The sequence below is a fragment of the Pygocentrus nattereri genome, chromosome 5 (assembly GCF_015220715.1).
Source record: "Pygocentrus nattereri isolate fPygNat1 chromosome 5, fPygNat1.pri, whole genome shotgun sequence".
NCBI classification, from domain to species: domain Eukaryota; kingdom Metazoa; phylum Chordata; class Actinopteri; order Characiformes; family Serrasalmidae; genus Pygocentrus; species Pygocentrus nattereri.
Genome location: NC_051215.1, coordinates 47,054,874 through 47,071,101, shown reverse-complemented (window position 1 = coordinate 47,071,101; position 16,228 = coordinate 47,054,874). Strand labels below are relative to the sequence as shown.

Below are 16,228 nucleotides of genomic sequence, written 5' to 3'. Positions count from 1 at the left end.
GTTTCTAACATGCATAGCTATCCACATTCAACAGCCACAATTTTCTACTATTACGCTTCTCTCCTCCCACTGAGGCGGGTGAACAAAACTGCTCTCAGTTACATCTTTCCTTTGCTGCCCTGACGATGTCCATCCCTCTCTCTCCCTCTTTCCCTCCCTCTCCTTCTCCCCAGGGGTGGATCACACGGGTGGCGTGCTCCTCCTCTCCTTCTTGGCCCTCACTCCTCCCCCTCCTCCCTCGGCTCCCCCCCCTCTCTTTCTCTCCCCCCAGCTCCCTCTCTTTCTCGTCCTCCCGATCCCTCACTTGCTGGCCATGGTGTAGCAGCCCTCCTGGTGCCACTGCATGTCACGGATGCGCCTCATCGACTGCATCTGGGGGCAGCGGGCGCCGTACTCGTTAAAGTGTCTGTAGTCGCCCTTCTCCAGCAGATACTGGCTGCCACGGTAACCTGGGTACTGATAGCCCACCCAGCTGAGAGAACAGAGCACATGAAAAACAGATAGAGAGGGACAGAGGAGCAAGAAAGGAAGCAGGAAAAGAAACAGTGTGAGAAGAAGAAGTGGTGGGCATCATGTGGTGTGCAGGTGGGTGGGTGCAAAGGTAGAATGTGTAGGAGGGAGGGGAATGAATAGAGATCGTGAAAGGATTTTTAAGTCCAGTTTCAGGTACCACTGACCCCTTCTGGGCTGGGTGATACCGTGCCACATACCAGGCAATTTCAGGGATGATTTCATTTTTTTGCACAGCATCTTTAAGAAAACACCTTGGACAGCTTTCAGAAATGTGAAGAATGGAAAACTTAGGGGTTGAGGTTAAGCTCTCTTTGGATGTCTGTATGGAAGTGAATGTGTAATGACATAGTAAAGTCTAGCTGGTGAACAGCTGAACAGCTCACTCTCCACATTTAGAACAACTTCACAAATGCTACTTATAGAGCTTAAAGCCTGATGATTAATCCAGAAAGTTTGCGAAATCCTCATTTTAAACTTAACTCTTGGAAATACGCACATGTACGTAAGCACATATTCCAATACTTACGTGCCACAGCTGACCATGATGCTGCCAACTCGGTCAGTGAAGCCGTAGGCGTACAGGCTGGGCACGTCGTCATCAATGATCTCCATCTTACGGCCCTTATACTCGCCAACCTCATACAGACAGATCTTATGCTTCTCTGGGTCCTGAGGCAGACAGATTGGATCGCCTCATGAGTCTCCTTTTTATTTGTGCCAAATTCTTGGGACAAAATTTGCTTGGTCTTTTCTTGGTACTGTCCAAACAGTTATGCTGTCTTTGATTATAGTGTGATCATCAATATAGAGTCATATGCAGAAGCTTGAATACCCCCCTCTCAAAATGAACCCATTTTATACTGGGAACATACCTACAGGTAACATTTTTCAACTAATTTTAGGGCAAATGTCCAGTTATTTGCTTTAACATCGAAAAAGTAAAAGCCCTTTGCCATTTTACAAAATATAAAATGTGCCATAACTTTTGCACTGGCCACATTTTGTGTTTTTTTTTTCAATATGTTGAATTCAGCAAACAGAGATTGTGCATCAAAATATGCAGGAGTGTGTTCTCTGTAGAGGTTGTGTACTGCTGTAACTTTTGCATACGACATGAGATTTTATTCCAAGCAATTTGAAACCATTTCCTTTGGTCCGTTCATCATGAAATGTTCACATACTGTAAAGGGCAGCCGATGAAGTTATCCTGTATTGATATGACAGTGATGATATCAAAACCTACATTTATCTACATTTAAGTTCTGCAGTGTATAATAGTACATCATGTTGTACTGCTGTACAATGCAAGAAATAGTGTAGCACAATCATAACAACAGAAAACAGAATAAACTAATAATTACAGTGAATTTTACACCTAAGTCTCTCTGTTTTTGTATTTATGTTTCTGCTTTTATTTGGAGGTCTACAGCATTACTGTGTGCTACTCTGTCCAAATAAGTGTGCATGTTCTAGAAGATGTGATGCACTATGACACAGTTTGAGACTGTGACAATGACAATGTTTGAGAACAACCAGAAAAAAACATTAAGAAACTGGCGATAGAGGTTTACGGTCAAATTTACAACTCTGATTCAGAGAAAAATGTGTTATGTTATGACGCATTCCGTTACTGATTCTGTTATTGAGAACACAGGAGCATAAGAGCGTATGGGCTCAGAAGGAGAACAACAGGGCTTAGAGGTGGGCAGAGGTTATACCATGCGGACAGGCCTGAAGGACAGCAGGTAGTCATTCCTCTGGCAGTTGCTCCAGCAGTCCCAGCGAGGGTACTCGCCTTTCTCCAAGATATACATCTCACCACAGAAATTCATCTGCTCAAAACCAACGAAACTATAGACAGAGATTGAGGGAGATGGAGAGAGTGAGAGAGCAGGGGATAAGGAAGGAAAAAGGGTGAGGAATATGACTCAAGGTTCTTGCTGTAACTGTTATTGTCACATTACAAACCAGCGTGTGTTTATTACTCACGGGCCACAGTCCACGCGCAGCGAGCGCACTTTGTCCATGCCCATCTCACACACGTTCATACACTCATTGGTGATCTCGATCATACGGCCCTGGAAGTTCTCCCGGTCGTACACACACATCTGCGAAAGAGAGAGTAGATGAGACGAGTGAGGAACAAAGAGAGGATCTTGAGAGAGCAGGAGGTGTGAAGGTTAAATGAGTGGAGCAGAGAATGAAAAATGAGAGAACATCAGGAAGAATCAGGAATACTGGGAAGATGAATAAAAGGAGGAGGTTTAAACAAAAAAACAAGGTCCATTTAACGTTACGCAATCAAGACTTCTTTATAGGCAACACCCACACATATCTATGGCAACTGGAAATTTCTCTCAGTAGAGACTTGATCAGTTGGCATGATACCTTTATGTACATACAGTATGTGGAACTTCTTTGTCTTATCTTATCCATGTGGAGCAGTAATTCAGTGTGAGTGTATGTGTTACCTTGTAGGAGCCCATGCCGAAGTCGGACTTGGTGCTCTGAGCGGCCTTGCCGTCAGGCTGGGAGGCAGGGGTAGCCTTCTCTCCACCAGAAGACATGATGACTGCGATCCAACCGGAGATGAAGAAAGATTCATTAATGAAATAAATGATAGTAAATAATATGTATTTTCATGTAAAGTTTTTCAAAGCTCATGGCTGCTTTTCAGAGCACTGAAATCAACACAGGAGTACTGCAAAAGTAAAACGTAAGACAGCAAAGGGGGGAAAATAGACGACAGAGCAGAAAGAACTCGACAATAAAGCAGAGTATTAACCGTGGCAATAGAATATAAAGAGAAAGAGAAGACAAAGAAACCAAAAGAAATGAAATGAATGGGACAAAAAATATGAACAGTTCCTTTTATCAAGTGGGTGGTAACTACACTTTTGGAACTGTGGGTTATAAATTTGCAAGCTAAGATGCATAGTAAATCAGAAATCCATAGATGGGGCTTTACATTATTTTCAGTTATATTCAGACTCAAATGAAAATGAAAATGTGGAACAGTAGCTCAAAGTGGAGCTTTATAGGCCGGTATTAGCAGGGACTGCAAGATCGGCCACTCCAGGCCAATATAAGCAAATATGGTAACGAAACATCAGTAATTTACTGTAAACTGTAGCTTTTTGAAGAGCATTTTTACATGTATCAGACTGCTGTACATTGGAGAGCAAATAAAAAAATTAAAAAATTTTTAGTTCTGGCTAAAGTGTCAAACTCCTCCAGAGAACAGAAGGTGAAAAATGATCCACTCACTCTGAGAATGAAAGAAATACAGAAACTATATTGCATATAAAAAAATCAATATCTTTTATGAGTCACTAATTAGGTTACTCTTAAGTTATGAGTCAATATTGAAGTGACTCTTGCTCATGAGCTGTGTTCCCAGTGGACAGTGCCCTCTTCTGCCCTTTGTTGCTCTGAGTGCTGACTTGCTTATTGCCCTTTACACCCACCAGTACGTTGGGCACTGGAGAGTTGACTACATTGTTCTATTTCTTTCTCTCTCTCCATCCATCCATCCCTCTCTCTGTGAGGCGGTGGACATACTCTCTTTCAAGCGTCGTTTCTTTTCTAATGCTACAAGTGGTCTTTATGAAAATTAACATCTTGTGCTATGCCTTCCAGCACTTCACACTTTGTTTTCCTCCTACTCTGTTACGCTGGATGATTAAACTGCAGATGCTGTGGCCTCGTGAACATCTTACTGTTGTCTTTATCACTTCATACATGAGCCCACTAAGTGTGACTACACTCATTTATTATTGAAAAATAAATTATTCTCTACCTACATAAAAAAAAACTACAGCATTCATATTTTATTGTTATTATCATTATTATTATTATTATTATTATTTAAACGTTTTTGGGTTAGGGCTTTAGGGTGTATCATTCTCTTTCTATTTTCTTACCTGTGTATAAGTGAGTAGCCGCTGTCTCTCTCACTCAGCAAAGTCAGCGTGTGTGCTGAGAGCGAGGACGCAGCTCTTTTATAGGCTGGCGTCCAACGTGGGGGGATTAAACCCACAGAAACAAACCCGCTGAGCTCACCACCCCACATACAGAATAGAAATCACCCCATCATCAAACAGAGAGAGAGAGAGAGAGAGAGAGAGAGAGAGAGAGAGAGAGAAAGAGAGGGAGGAAAAAGAAAAGTGAGTGGGAAAGAGAGAGCAACGAGGGATGCAGAAATAGAGAGAAAGAGAAGCAATGAAAGAGCGAGGAGGTGGAGAAAGAAGGTGTGACAGAGGGAGGAGAGAAATGAGGGGACAGAGAGAGAGAGGGAGAGACAGAGGGAGAGAGAGAGAGAGAGAGAGAGAGACAGAGAGAGAGAGAAATAGTAGCAGAGGGAGTGTCTGGTGTTTTTAGACTTGTTTTCAGCCCACGACAGTGGAAGTGTGTCTGTTCTGCTGGAGAAAAGCAGTCACAGGTCACAATGAATGTTATTATCTTCGTAAGTTGTCACATTTTTCTGTCTGAAAACACTTAGAAATGTTTGCTGAAGCAAATCAAGGACAGTGTAAGTGCTAAAAACAGTCCCTGAATCAGTTAGGCTTGACAATGACTGGAGATCATTAATAACACCAACTTTTTTGTCATATTTCTAATTGGCAACATCATTTAGCTGCTGCTATAGCAACCTCATCTGAGGAGCTGCTACTATCAGTACATCTGCAGATTAAAGCTGTTAAAAGTCAGCTCTATTTGTTCACATTATACTGTGACCTTGGATTTGAGGAAGGTGGTATACATATGAAAAATCTTCTTCTTTTTCTTCTTTGTTTTCTTCTCATTATTATTGTTATTATTATTATTATTGTTATTATTGTTATTATTATTATTGGTATCTCAGTAAATTTGTGATTAGGTAGACAGGTGCTTTTGGAGTTTAGAAATGCGCTCATTGTTGTGCTGTGATTACAGATTTCACATCCACAGTGTTTGAAAACATATTTCTCCGTCTTCTCACTCCCACCCACACCCCCACCCACATACACATTAACACCCCCCCACCCCAGACCCTCTCTCTGTCTTTCTCACTATTTTTCTGTCCATTCTCTCTGCGTGCCTCTCCCTCTCCCTCAGTCTTCCTCTGCCTTTATCTCTCCCTGTCCTCCTGGCTCTCCCTCTCTCTCCCTGCATGTCTGTCATCTCTGTCTATCTCTCTCTCTCTACTCTCACTGCTTTACCCTTCTGTCGTTCTCTGTTGTTATCCCTTTCTGTCCCTCTATCGCTCCCTCTTTCTTTTCCTGCATCTCTATCTCTCTCTCTCCCACTATATCCCTGCCTCTCTCTCCCTTTGTTTCCCACTCTCTCTCTCCACTCTCCATATCTCTTCCTCTCTCTCTTTTTGTGTCTCTCTCTCTCCCCTTCTCTCCCTGCATCTCTCTCACTCTCTACTCTCTCTCCCCCTCCCACCTCTTTTTTTCTCTCCTCTACCTCCCTCTCTCTGGCGCTCTCTCTCTTTTCTGGGTCAGGGGTTATGGGTCAGGCGAGGTAAGTGCACTCCATGGTGGCCATGATGCCACATCTGTCATCATGGCTGCCTTGTGTGGTTTGATAAGCAGATATAGTAAATACTCAATAACAACACTTTCAATTACATAATAATTTAATGATTCACTTAATATAAAGTGGCTGTGAAGGCTGGCACTATGAGAGCTGAAATTCATGAAGTTCTTGAAGATGACCTTTCGACACTTTCACTTAAGTGTCTAGCTCTAACACCAAGACACTGTCCAGGTGTCTTACAGAGATCACACATCACTTCACCCAGCGCTTGAGTGGAAGCCAGCGCGCATTTCAGATTATTCACTGTACACAGTAAGACAAATCCCTGTATTCTTCACGTATAGACCAGCCTTTGTGCTCTATACGATGGACAATGCTGACCTATACGAATATAACTGACCTTCCTCTATTGTGTGCCACCCATTCACCCAAATGGCGACAGCGCACGCGCGCTGGCAGAGCACCAGCAGCTCCATCAAATCCAATCCGCTGACGCAGCACAATGCACGACTAAACTGAACAGAGAGAAAAGAGAATGACTTCTCAATTACACACACACACACACACACACACACACCCCTCCATAGGTTTCAGGATGGGGACGCGTGCCCAACTGCGGTTGTCGGTATAAAATAGCAGCGCCACATTATTATAAAAGTGTTTGCAAAACAGGATTGAGGTAGAGTCCCTCAGAGCCAGAAGTGAAGACTCAGGTAAGAGATCCAGTTCTGATGTCAAGGTCTAAAGGTCAGTGCTGCAGGGATTAACTGGTTCTGTGAGGTTCTGCAGGCTAGTTCATTAAAAAAGTCCAATGAAATCATTTTAACTGTTATAAAGTCTCTACAGGGACCAGTTCAACTCTTTATATTAATATTGGATTATTGCATTATTATTGCACCTTAAGGCTTATTAGTCATTAATTATCGACATGCATAACAACACAAAATGACTTAGTTCATCTTAAATTATAGCAGTGAGGACAGCAAATGATAATATGCTTTGATATGTATTGTTTGCAAACATTACTTAAGCCTTGGTTCATTTTGATTATTACTTAGTCATTACAAAATGAAAAATTAGTATTACATCCTAAGTCTTATAATTCAGGAAGTACATGGAAAATAATTTAAATTTACAGGAATGGAAATATAAAAGTACCTAGATATATAGTCTTTGCAAACAGATTGTTTAGGCTAATTAATAATGCTTGTTACTTACTAATTACATGGAAATCAATGAAAAAGGAAGTAGCTAACTCTTTATTTTTATTTATATAAGTATATAATAGACTATATGATTTAAGTGAAATGCCCTAAAATTTGTTTTAGGCCAAAAGCAAATCACAACACTATCATAAAGCAATGCCTTAGGCATCAGGCTGTGCAGTCGCAAAAAATTAATGCATTAGGTTAGGATAGGTTCCCTTTCACCATCATTGTGCACAATTCTGACCGTTCTCTAGAACAGAATTTTCAAATCAAACCACTCTGCATGACTTTGTTTACATCCTAACCCTTTAATTGTGCTGAAAATGGTATTAAAATTTCCCTGTAAGTCCAGCTCAAATTTTTCTATGGGGAACTGCAACATAGTCCATGAACATGAACTGTGTCCTAAGAATAAAGCCTTACAATCACGGCCTGCTCCACATCAACCACTTCTGATGAGCTAAAATGTAACGTGATACTATATGTTTCTTCTGATCATCTCTGTCCTTATTTTCTTTTTCACAGAGTGAAAGGATGAGTGGAAGGTTTGTAAATGCCGCTATGAATCAGCCAATGCTTATGGCAGGAATGGGCATGGCACCTTTCTTCAAGGTAAATATTAAACAATCCCTAAACTCATGCGTTCTCTCTCTCTCTCTCTCTCTCTCTCTCTCTCTCTCTCTCTCTCACACACACACACTTTCTATGTCGCTCTCTCAATCTCTCTGTAGTTGTTAGAAAGGTGAAGGTCAGTATGACTTTTTATGAACTATAGTATGTCGTTGTGGTGTTGTTGACGTATTGCTTTTCCATTTCTAACCTGAATGGCGCACAGAGAGAGCTGAAAGAGAAACAGAGGATACAGAATAAAATGCTGGACTATAGAGAAGGGTTTTAAGGGAGAAACTACAGTGTGTGTCTGTTTGTCAGGTGGCGGTGTTCGAGCAGGAGCACTTCCAGGGGAAGTGTCAGGAGTTGACCTCAGAGTGCTGCAACATCCAGGAGAGAGGCTTCCAGAACATTCGCTCACTCAGAGTGGAGAGTGGCGCGTGAGTCTTTCTCTCTTACTGAAGCTCAGTGGAAAGTAAAATGACTAATTCAGCAACAATGTATTTCATAGAAGATACAACTTTAATAGTATTAACCCCGTAGAGGAGGGGCTTATTACTGTGTTATTAATCTTAAAATGTAATATTCACTAATTACAACATCTAACATGTGAGTTATTTACTAATGAGAGTGAGGAATTCTATGATACACTTTATAATCAGTTTTCACCATCACAGCAGCTTCATTAAGGGGGAAAACAGAAAACATTTTCACAGCCAGTCGGACAATCACACAATACACCTGACAACAAACCGCAAAAGTACACTTTACAGTGTCTCCCAGCGGGAATCCTACTGCTTTCTTTTTTTTAATTTCTGCATAACTCACTGGATGAGATGTAAACAAAGTCTTTCAGAGTAATTTGTTGTGAAATGACTCACCGTATAGAAACATACCACGTCTGACTTTCTGTTTAATACCAGGGGAACCAGGGGTCTCAATCTCTATAACATATGTCAACAAATATAACCTTTTTATTTCCCATCCAAAACCACCAGTGAACCTGCAGGTGTCTTCTGAGTTTTAATATGTAATGTTGATGATGATAAAGTAGTAGTAAATCTGGAATAATACGTTTTCTTTTGGGGACCGTTTAGCCTAACATCCTGCATATAGCCCTGCACCGTCAATGGCTTCTAAAAGATGCATTTCAGGCCAGCAACATGTTCTTAGCCATTTCATGCAACGATTTCGTGTGAGCAGGCTAGTCGAGAATGAGTCAGGATTAGATCTGAACACTGTGGGACCAAGTTAAGACCAAGTCTTAACCCAATTAGTACATGATCATGTAATCGCAATAGTTTGAGGTAATTATTAGCTGTTAGTTTTCAGTGCCATATTTTTCTGCAAAAGCAAAATGTGAATTTGGAGTGCTGGGTTCGACTTCATGGGTTTAATTTCTAACTTAGTGCTCTGTTTATTCAATTGTTATGCAGCTATGTAGCAAATTACAAACATGGTATGCTTAGTGTGTATGCAAGCAAAATGGATGTTTTTGGTTATGCTCTCCAGAAAAAATCTAGCTTTGATGCTACACTGATTCTGTATTAATGAGACAATTGTGTAAGTGTACATGTCAGTACAACCAGTATAGCTATTAAGCAATCACAGCTTAGAAGCAACATAGCTAAATCAGCTAATTTAGGCTTTCATTTTGCAATACAGTCTGCATGGGTTTCCTCCGGGTTCTCCAGTTTCCTCCCACAGTCTTAATTGTCAGGCCAATTGGACGTGCCCCTGGGTGTGAGTGACTGTCTGTGTCTGTCTGTCTGCCCTGCAATGGACTGGCGACCTGTCCAGGGTGTATCCTGCCTTCCGCCCGATGACTGCTGGGATACGCTCCAGCATCCCCCCGCGACCCTGACAGAGAAGCGGCTTAGAAAATGGATGGATGGATTTTGCAATACAATGGACACGAAAAAAACAACTGCATTGTTAATCACAATTATTAATATGACTATGTCCAAATGAGATTGAGACAAAAAGATCAAGCCTTAACCTGAAGTGAAGAATCAAAATAGGAATTAAGCCTGTTTTCTAATCCAAATTGGCTACATTAGTTATGTTGGTACAAGTCAGTGCATCTTGACAACAGTTAATAGTTATGATTTATGGTCTTATTCTAGAGTAAATTTGGCATAGACTGATGGCCATGACCAAGACAAGTCCAACAAAAAAGAAAAACATCTTGTGACCAAACTCAACTACCACAACACTATCTACCAGTCTAGTAGTGCAAAGCTGGGCAAGTGCCTCATACACTGTGTGTGAAGTGTCTCAGTGCATTAACAGCTATGAGCTATTCAACACTGTCAACACATTACTGAGCAGTCTGCTCTTGACTTCACACTCTTAGGGACACTTATCACTGCCATGTTTTCCCTTCATTTTATGCATACCAGAGTACTTGAAGAGAAGCCCACAGCAACATACTAACAAAGTCCAACGTCTGTGAAGCTCCTCTCCTCACTCTCTCCTCTCTCTCTCTCTAGCTGGGTGGGATATGAGCATCATGACTTCCAGGGGCAGCAGTTTATCCTGGAGAGAGGAGAATACCCTCACTGGGACGCGTACAGTGGCAGTCTGGGATACCATGTGGAGAGGCTGATGTCCCTGCGCCCAGTCTACTGCGCTGTGAGTGTGTGTGAATTATCAAAATATGTATCTCAACTCCTGTCCATGGAACGTCTTGATCCTAATTTTGTAAAGTCAGCCATATTTATGTAACTTATTTTACAATATTTCTTAAAAAAATTAGACAATCAGCCACGTTTGTTTGTGAGGCTCTACAGTCTTGTACATTTTTACCTTCTACATCCATGATAATGTTCAAAAGACTCAGAATAAAAATGTATGTATATTGAGATAGAATTGAAAGCAAATATTTTCCAGCTGTCTAATAATCTGGTTGGTGATAAGCTTCTTAAATTTCCACTGTGTTGGCCATCTTCACCATTCTGATGTGCAGTTGTTCTACCTTTCTTTTTGGGGAAGAAGCAGTTTTCTTTCTTCCACAGTCTAAGAGGCCAACAAAAGAAGCTGGAAAAAAAACCCAACTTCTGAAGTGACATTTCTCTTCACTTCCTTCTTCTTGCTTGAGCCAGTAAAATAGTATGAATGACACCAATAAGTTTCAAAGAAATATATCTATGTGAAAAGTCCAGTGATATTGTAAAATCTTGTATAGGCCAAACTCCAGCATTCATGTGCACATATAATAATGTTCTCAATGTTAATTAAGTGTTTATTGGCACCTTTTTATAGTGACAGCCTCTACTCTTCAGAGAAGGCTTTACACTCCATATTGGAACATTGCTGTGAGGTTTTGGTTGCAATCAAGAGGACTTGTGAGGTCAGTTACTGGATGGTGCATCATTTCAGAGTGCATTGTTCCACTGGTCTGCAGCCCAATGCTGGGAGCTTTATACACCTCTAGTGGACACTTGGGATTGGGCATGAAGACCTTAAGCTCATGTGCAGCTTTTCCTGAGTATCCTATTTCATTTCCAATGCTTTACTCCAGAGATTATACAAGATGTGTGTGTAAATGAACACCTGTGTCAGCAAAGGGCGCACCTTACAGTAACTGAATTCACTAATTAGAAGACGATACTTTTGGAAATACACATAGCAGAGGTTTTCGCATTGATCCATCTGTCCTCCTGTCCTCAAGATACAAGCAAGAGATGCAAGGGAAGGAAACAAAGACACACAATAAAGAAATGAACCCTCTTTCTCTGTCTTTCAGGCTCACGAGACCAGCCGCATGATGATCTTTGAGAAAGAGAACTTCCTGGGCCGTAGTGTGGAGGTGTGCGATGACTATCCCTCCCTGCAGGCCATGGGTTGGTGTAACACTCAAGTGGGCTCCATGCATGTGCAGTGCGGCGCGTAAGTCTCACATACACACAATCACGCCACTTCGAGTAATCCTGGTAACGATTTATTTTACAGCTCTCCAAGCTCTAGTTATTAAGCAGGTGACTATGAGGTACAACTTCCAAAGTACCTTTGGAGTATCGTTATTTCAGAGTTCCGATTACACAGAAATGTCCAACAGGTTCTAGATATTCAATGAGCAAGTGTGGGATATAAACTCTAAAGTGCTTTTACAGCCCAGTAAAAGTCATAGATATCAAAACTTGGCCAAAACACAGCCTGCATGCCTCGTTTGTTAGTACAAGGCAGCAATGATTTGCATGACCGTTTTTTGGGAGTACTTGATGAAGCACAGACATTTGAAGCTTCTTAAAACACATCCCCTGTTTTACTTGAATGTTGTGACAGACTCTTTCAGTAGAGAGCCCAGGGATTGAGCTGCTACTGCTGGTTTTTTCAACCCGTTTATTAGGCTCCTGCTTGTACTCACAGTCAGAACAGATCTAGGACTTCCAGACGGCTTAGAGCAGACGTGGCCACTCCAGTCCTAGAGGGCTGTAATCCTGCACAGTTTGTCAAAAGCCAGGGTCTGTCATGCTATGGGGTGTAATAATGCCCAGGGTATGAGTATATAACAGGGATGGGGGAGTAGCTAAGAAGATTTTTATGTAGCTATAGCGAAATTTTTCACTACAATTTCGCCAAAGGCTTCAGTCAATCCGGGAAAATGAATCACAGAATGCAGTCATTCAGTGGGCTGGTGACTTCTCAGGAGGTTGAAGTCGCTTCTCATCCTCCAGCTTCTTGTTCGAATTCTTCCGTTCCACCTTAAATGGTGCCTCAGGCGCCAGATTGTCCTGCTGCACCATTTAAGGTGGAACGGGAGAATTCGAATGAGACGCAGGAGAAAGAGAAGAGACTTAAGTTTCATGAGTTATTAAATGTATCGGCACTCCAGAGTTATTTATAAATGTAAATAAGTCCATTCATCCTCCAAATGATCGATGTTCGTCTCAAATCTCTCTCTTTGCCTTTTCGTTATCTGCGTTACTGTGTGTCCAGCAGTTTGTGCGTCTTCAGCATTAAAGGCTGGTGATATTAGCAGTTATACACTCCAGCGTTTAAGACCATTTAATGTGAAAACTGTGTTAGAACTGTGCGTTATGACGATTTTACAGCAAAAGGGAGGATTATTATGTTATTTTACCTAGAAAGCCGTAGCAGCTCTGCAGAAGTGGAGAGATTATTCAGGCCTGATTCTCACCCCAAACAGCATCAGAGCCACTGATAAAGACTTTGTCATGTCTGTGTATGCACCGATCAGACATAACATTATGACCACCTCCTTGTTTCTACCCTCATTGTCTATTTGATCAGCTCCACTTACTGTATAGCTGCACTTTGTAGTTCTACAGTTACAGACTGTAGTCCATCTGTTTCTCTGATACTTTGTTATCCACCTTTTACCCTGTTCTTCAGTGCTCAGGACCCCCATGGACCTTCACAGAGCAGGTACTATTTGGGTGGTGGATCATTCTCAACACTGCATTAACAATGATGTGGGGGTGGCATTAGTGTGTGTTGTGCTGGTATGAGTGGATCAGACACAGCAGTGCTCCTGGAGTTTCAAACACTGTGTCCACTCACTGTCCACTCTATTAGACCTACCTGCATTGTCGGTTCACCCTGTAGATGCAAAGCCAGAGACGACAGCTCATCTCTTGCTGTACAGTATGAGCTAATCATCATCTAGTCCTTCATTAGTGGTCAAAGGATGCTGCCCACAGGATACTGGATATTTTTGGTTGGTGGAAAATTCTCAGTCCAGCAGTGACACTGAGGTATAGTACCCGTTCTCCATGTGGGTCCTGACCACTGGAGAACAAACCAAAAGGAGGCTAACAAAGTATCAGAGAAATAGTTGGACTACAGTCTGTAATTGTAGAACACCTATATAGTAAGTGGAGCTGATAAAATGGACAATGAGAGTCAAAACAAGGAGGTGGTCATAATATTATCCTTGATCGGTGTATCTTGCTGAAATGTTTAAATTGGGGCAGTTTTATTTCAACATTTGACAACACTTTGCACAAAATTCTCTGGATTGTTTTGGTTATTTTTGATGATTTTTGTTAGGAAAAGCCTGGAATGATTGACTTTGCCTTTAGTCTTAATTTTTGTTGGAAATTACCCCTTTGGGTGTGTAAGTCTGATTGTTGGTTACACTTTTTGTACATTTGCAGCTTTTCAATTGTATATTTCTTTCCGGCACATGATTAAATGCAGTGTCTTGTTCACACTGTCAGATGAGCTTGTTTGGTGTGTCAGGCGGAGATTCACAAATGTTCTGACAATCACGCTTTGAAAGTAGCTAAAAAGTCATACACTACTTTTCAAAAAGTAGCTAAATTGTAGCTAGCTACACATTTTGGAAAGTAGCTACAAAGTAGCTAACTACTAATTTTTCAGTAGCTATCCCAACTCTGTGTGTGTATATACTGTGCATATATGTATATACACTATATTTCCAAAAGTGTTCACTCACCCATCCAAATCACTAAATTCAGGTGTTCCAATCACTTCCATGGCCACAGGTGTATAAAGCCGAGCCCCTCGGCCTGCAGACTGCTTCTACAGACATTAGTGAAAGAATGGGTCGCTCTCAGGAGCTCAGTGAATTCCAGCGTGGTGCCGTGATCGGACGCCACCTGTGTCCAGTCGCGCCGCCACTGGACTCTAGAGCAGTGGTGACGTGTTCTCCAGAGTGACCAATCACACTTCTCCGTGTGGAAATCCGATGGACGAGTCTGGGTTTGGCGGTTGCCAGAAGAACGATACTTGTCTGACTGCATTGTGCCAAGTGTAAAGTTTGGTGGAGGGATTATGGTGAGGGGTTGTTTTTCAGGAGTTGGGCTCGGCCCCTTCATTCCAATAAAAGGAGACTGTGAGCCAGGCCTTCTCATCCAACATCAAAAATTCCCATAAACACACTCCTAATCCTTGTAGAAAGCCTTCCCAGAAGAGTTGAAGCTGTTATAGCTGTAAAGGGTGGGCCGACATCATGTTAAACCCTATGGATTAAGAATGGGATGCCACTCAAGTCCACATGCGTGTGAAGCCAGACGAGTGAATACTTTTGGCAATATAGTGTATAGTGTCACCATGACAACAGCAAGAAACATTCTGTCTGCTCAGGATACAACAGGCTGTGTAACCAGAGAGTGCGGGTTCTAGACTTCAAATATTTTCTTTCATGTTTCTCATTTAATACATCAAACATAATTTATTAATCATGGCTTTCTGTTTTTATTGCCATTTCCCAACGTGCCTTATCATTTTTTTTTTTTTACCTAGAACCTAGAGTGGATCACACCATCACGTCATCCAAAATGTTAACGTAGTACCTTGAGGTTTTTACCTCACTCTTTCCTATTTAATACCTAGAACAGAGGAGACTGTAAAAGAAAGTGTTACTGTACCTCTGACATAAACACCTTTAGGAATTTTACATCTCCGACTCATAAACATATGCCATTACATCGACAAATTCCACACCTCCTTCCTGAGCTTTACAGTGCTATTAAAACAGCGTGTTAATCAAATCCACATATTCTATCATACATCTCACCTGTGCAGGCATGCAAACACATTCCAGAGTGTTACTGACACTGACAGATGACACTTTTACGCATTTAACACAGCTTTGATGAATAAATACGGCCCAGTGGAGCAAATTAAGTCGTTGATATACTGTAAACAGTGTGATGAGCAAGAGAGTGAAAAGCGCATATGGACTAATTTCCAAAATGGAAAAATGATGTTGATGCCTTATACGCAAACTATTTTGAGTTTGAATAATTTAAAGGCACACAGCACATAATCATCATTACTGTGAAATGTGCTCCCACTCTTTTCCGTTCGGATGCTTTTCCCATCTGCCCGCTGTCTTTTTGCAACCACCACTAAACTCCTTTACATGCTTGAAATGAAGTAACTTTATTAAAACTCCTCTGCTTAAGCTATCCCTCTAGCACTGATCCCCCTCTTCCTCCCTCGTTTCTCTCTCCTCTGTGCAGCTTCGTGTGTTATGAGTTCCCAGGCTACCGCGGGCAGCAGTACATCATGGAGTGTGAGCGGAACAGTGGTGATTATCCGCACTGGAAGAGTTGGGGCTCGCACAGCCTGACGCCCCAAATCCAGTCCATCCGCAGAGTCCAACACTGAGAGAGAGAAGCAAAGGAGGGGGTGGAGGAAAGAGCAGGGTGGATGAAAGCAAGGGGCCATTCACTGCGGTTCAAAAGTTTGGAATCAAACTGTGTTAATTTATATTCAATATTAGTTTAACTAGATAAAGAATAAATAAAATTTAACTGTAAAATCTTTAGTTTTTTTTTAATATCTCAGGTATTTTTGGGAGCACCACAAAATGATCAGTTTAGTAAAACCTCCTTAAAACAATTTCTTCATGAAAATGTAAGTTATTTGCTTCTGATGGG

At 41.5% G+C, this 16,228-nt stretch overlaps 2 protein-coding genes across 3 annotated transcripts; one reads left to right on the top strand and one right to left on the bottom strand.

Moving 5' to 3' along the window:
* Nucleotides 1-278: 278 nt before the first annotated feature.
* On the bottom strand, nt 279-4,557 carry crybb1l2 (crystallin, beta B1, like 2). 2 transcript variants are annotated; one of them, XM_017710123.2, is made up of 6 exons: nt 4,437-4,557; nt 2,985-3,085; nt 2,503-2,621; nt 2,232-2,364; nt 1,040-1,182; nt 301-472 (listed from the first exon to the last, which is right to left on the bottom strand). In XM_017710123.2, exons 2-6 carry the CDS (start codon nt 3,078-3,080, stop codon nt 301-303), a joined length of 663 nt encoding a protein of 220 aa, XP_017565612.1. In that variant the 5' UTR covers nt 3,081-3,085; nt 4,437-4,557. The 2 variants fall into 2 exon arrangements, with proteins under 2 accessions (XP_037394701.1, XP_017565612.1); XM_037538804.1 differs by lacking the exon at nt 4,437-4,557 and having other exon boundaries at nt 279-472; nt 2,985-3,080.
* A 2,146-nt stretch (nt 4,558-6,703) lies between these two features.
* Nucleotides 6,704-16,020, top strand: cryba1l2 (crystallin, beta A1, like 2). Its single transcript, XM_017710124.2, has 6 exons — nt 6,704-6,749; nt 7,770-7,856; nt 8,175-8,293; nt 10,346-10,487; nt 11,602-11,744; nt 15,809-16,020. The coding sequence occupies exons 2-6, from the start codon at nt 7,779-7,781 to the stop codon at nt 15,954-15,956; spliced, it is 630 nt and encodes a 209-aa protein (XP_017565613.2). The 5' UTR covers nt 6,704-6,749; nt 7,770-7,778; the 3' UTR covers nt 15,957-16,020.
* The last annotated feature ends 208 nt before the right edge of the window (nt 16,021-16,228 follow it).

Coding starts and splice junctions, on each gene's coding strand:
- crybb1l2 (XM_017710123.2), bottom strand. CDS start 3,080: ATGTCTTCTGGTGGAGAGAAGGCTACCCCTGCCTCCCAGCCTGACGGC. Junction 2,365..2,502: donor CTGCGCGTGGACTGTGGCCC/GTGAGTAATAAA, acceptor CTCTGTCTATAG/TTTCGTTGGTTTTGAGCAGA. Junction 473..1,039: donor ATCATGGTCAGCTGTGGCAC/GTAAGTATTGGA, acceptor CTGTTCTCTCAG/CTGGGTGGGCTATCAGTACC.
- cryba1l2 (XM_017710124.2), top strand. CDS start 7,779: ATGAGTGGAAGGTTTGTAAATGCCGCTATGAATCAGCCAATGCTTATG. Junction 8,294..10,345: donor CTCAGAGTGGAGAGTGGCGC/GTGAGTCTTTCT, acceptor CTCTCTCTCTAG/CTGGGTGGGATATGAGCATC. Junction 10,488..11,601: donor TGCGCCCAGTCTACTGCGCT/GTGAGTGTGTGT, acceptor TCTGTCTTTCAG/GCTCACGAGACCAGCCGCAT.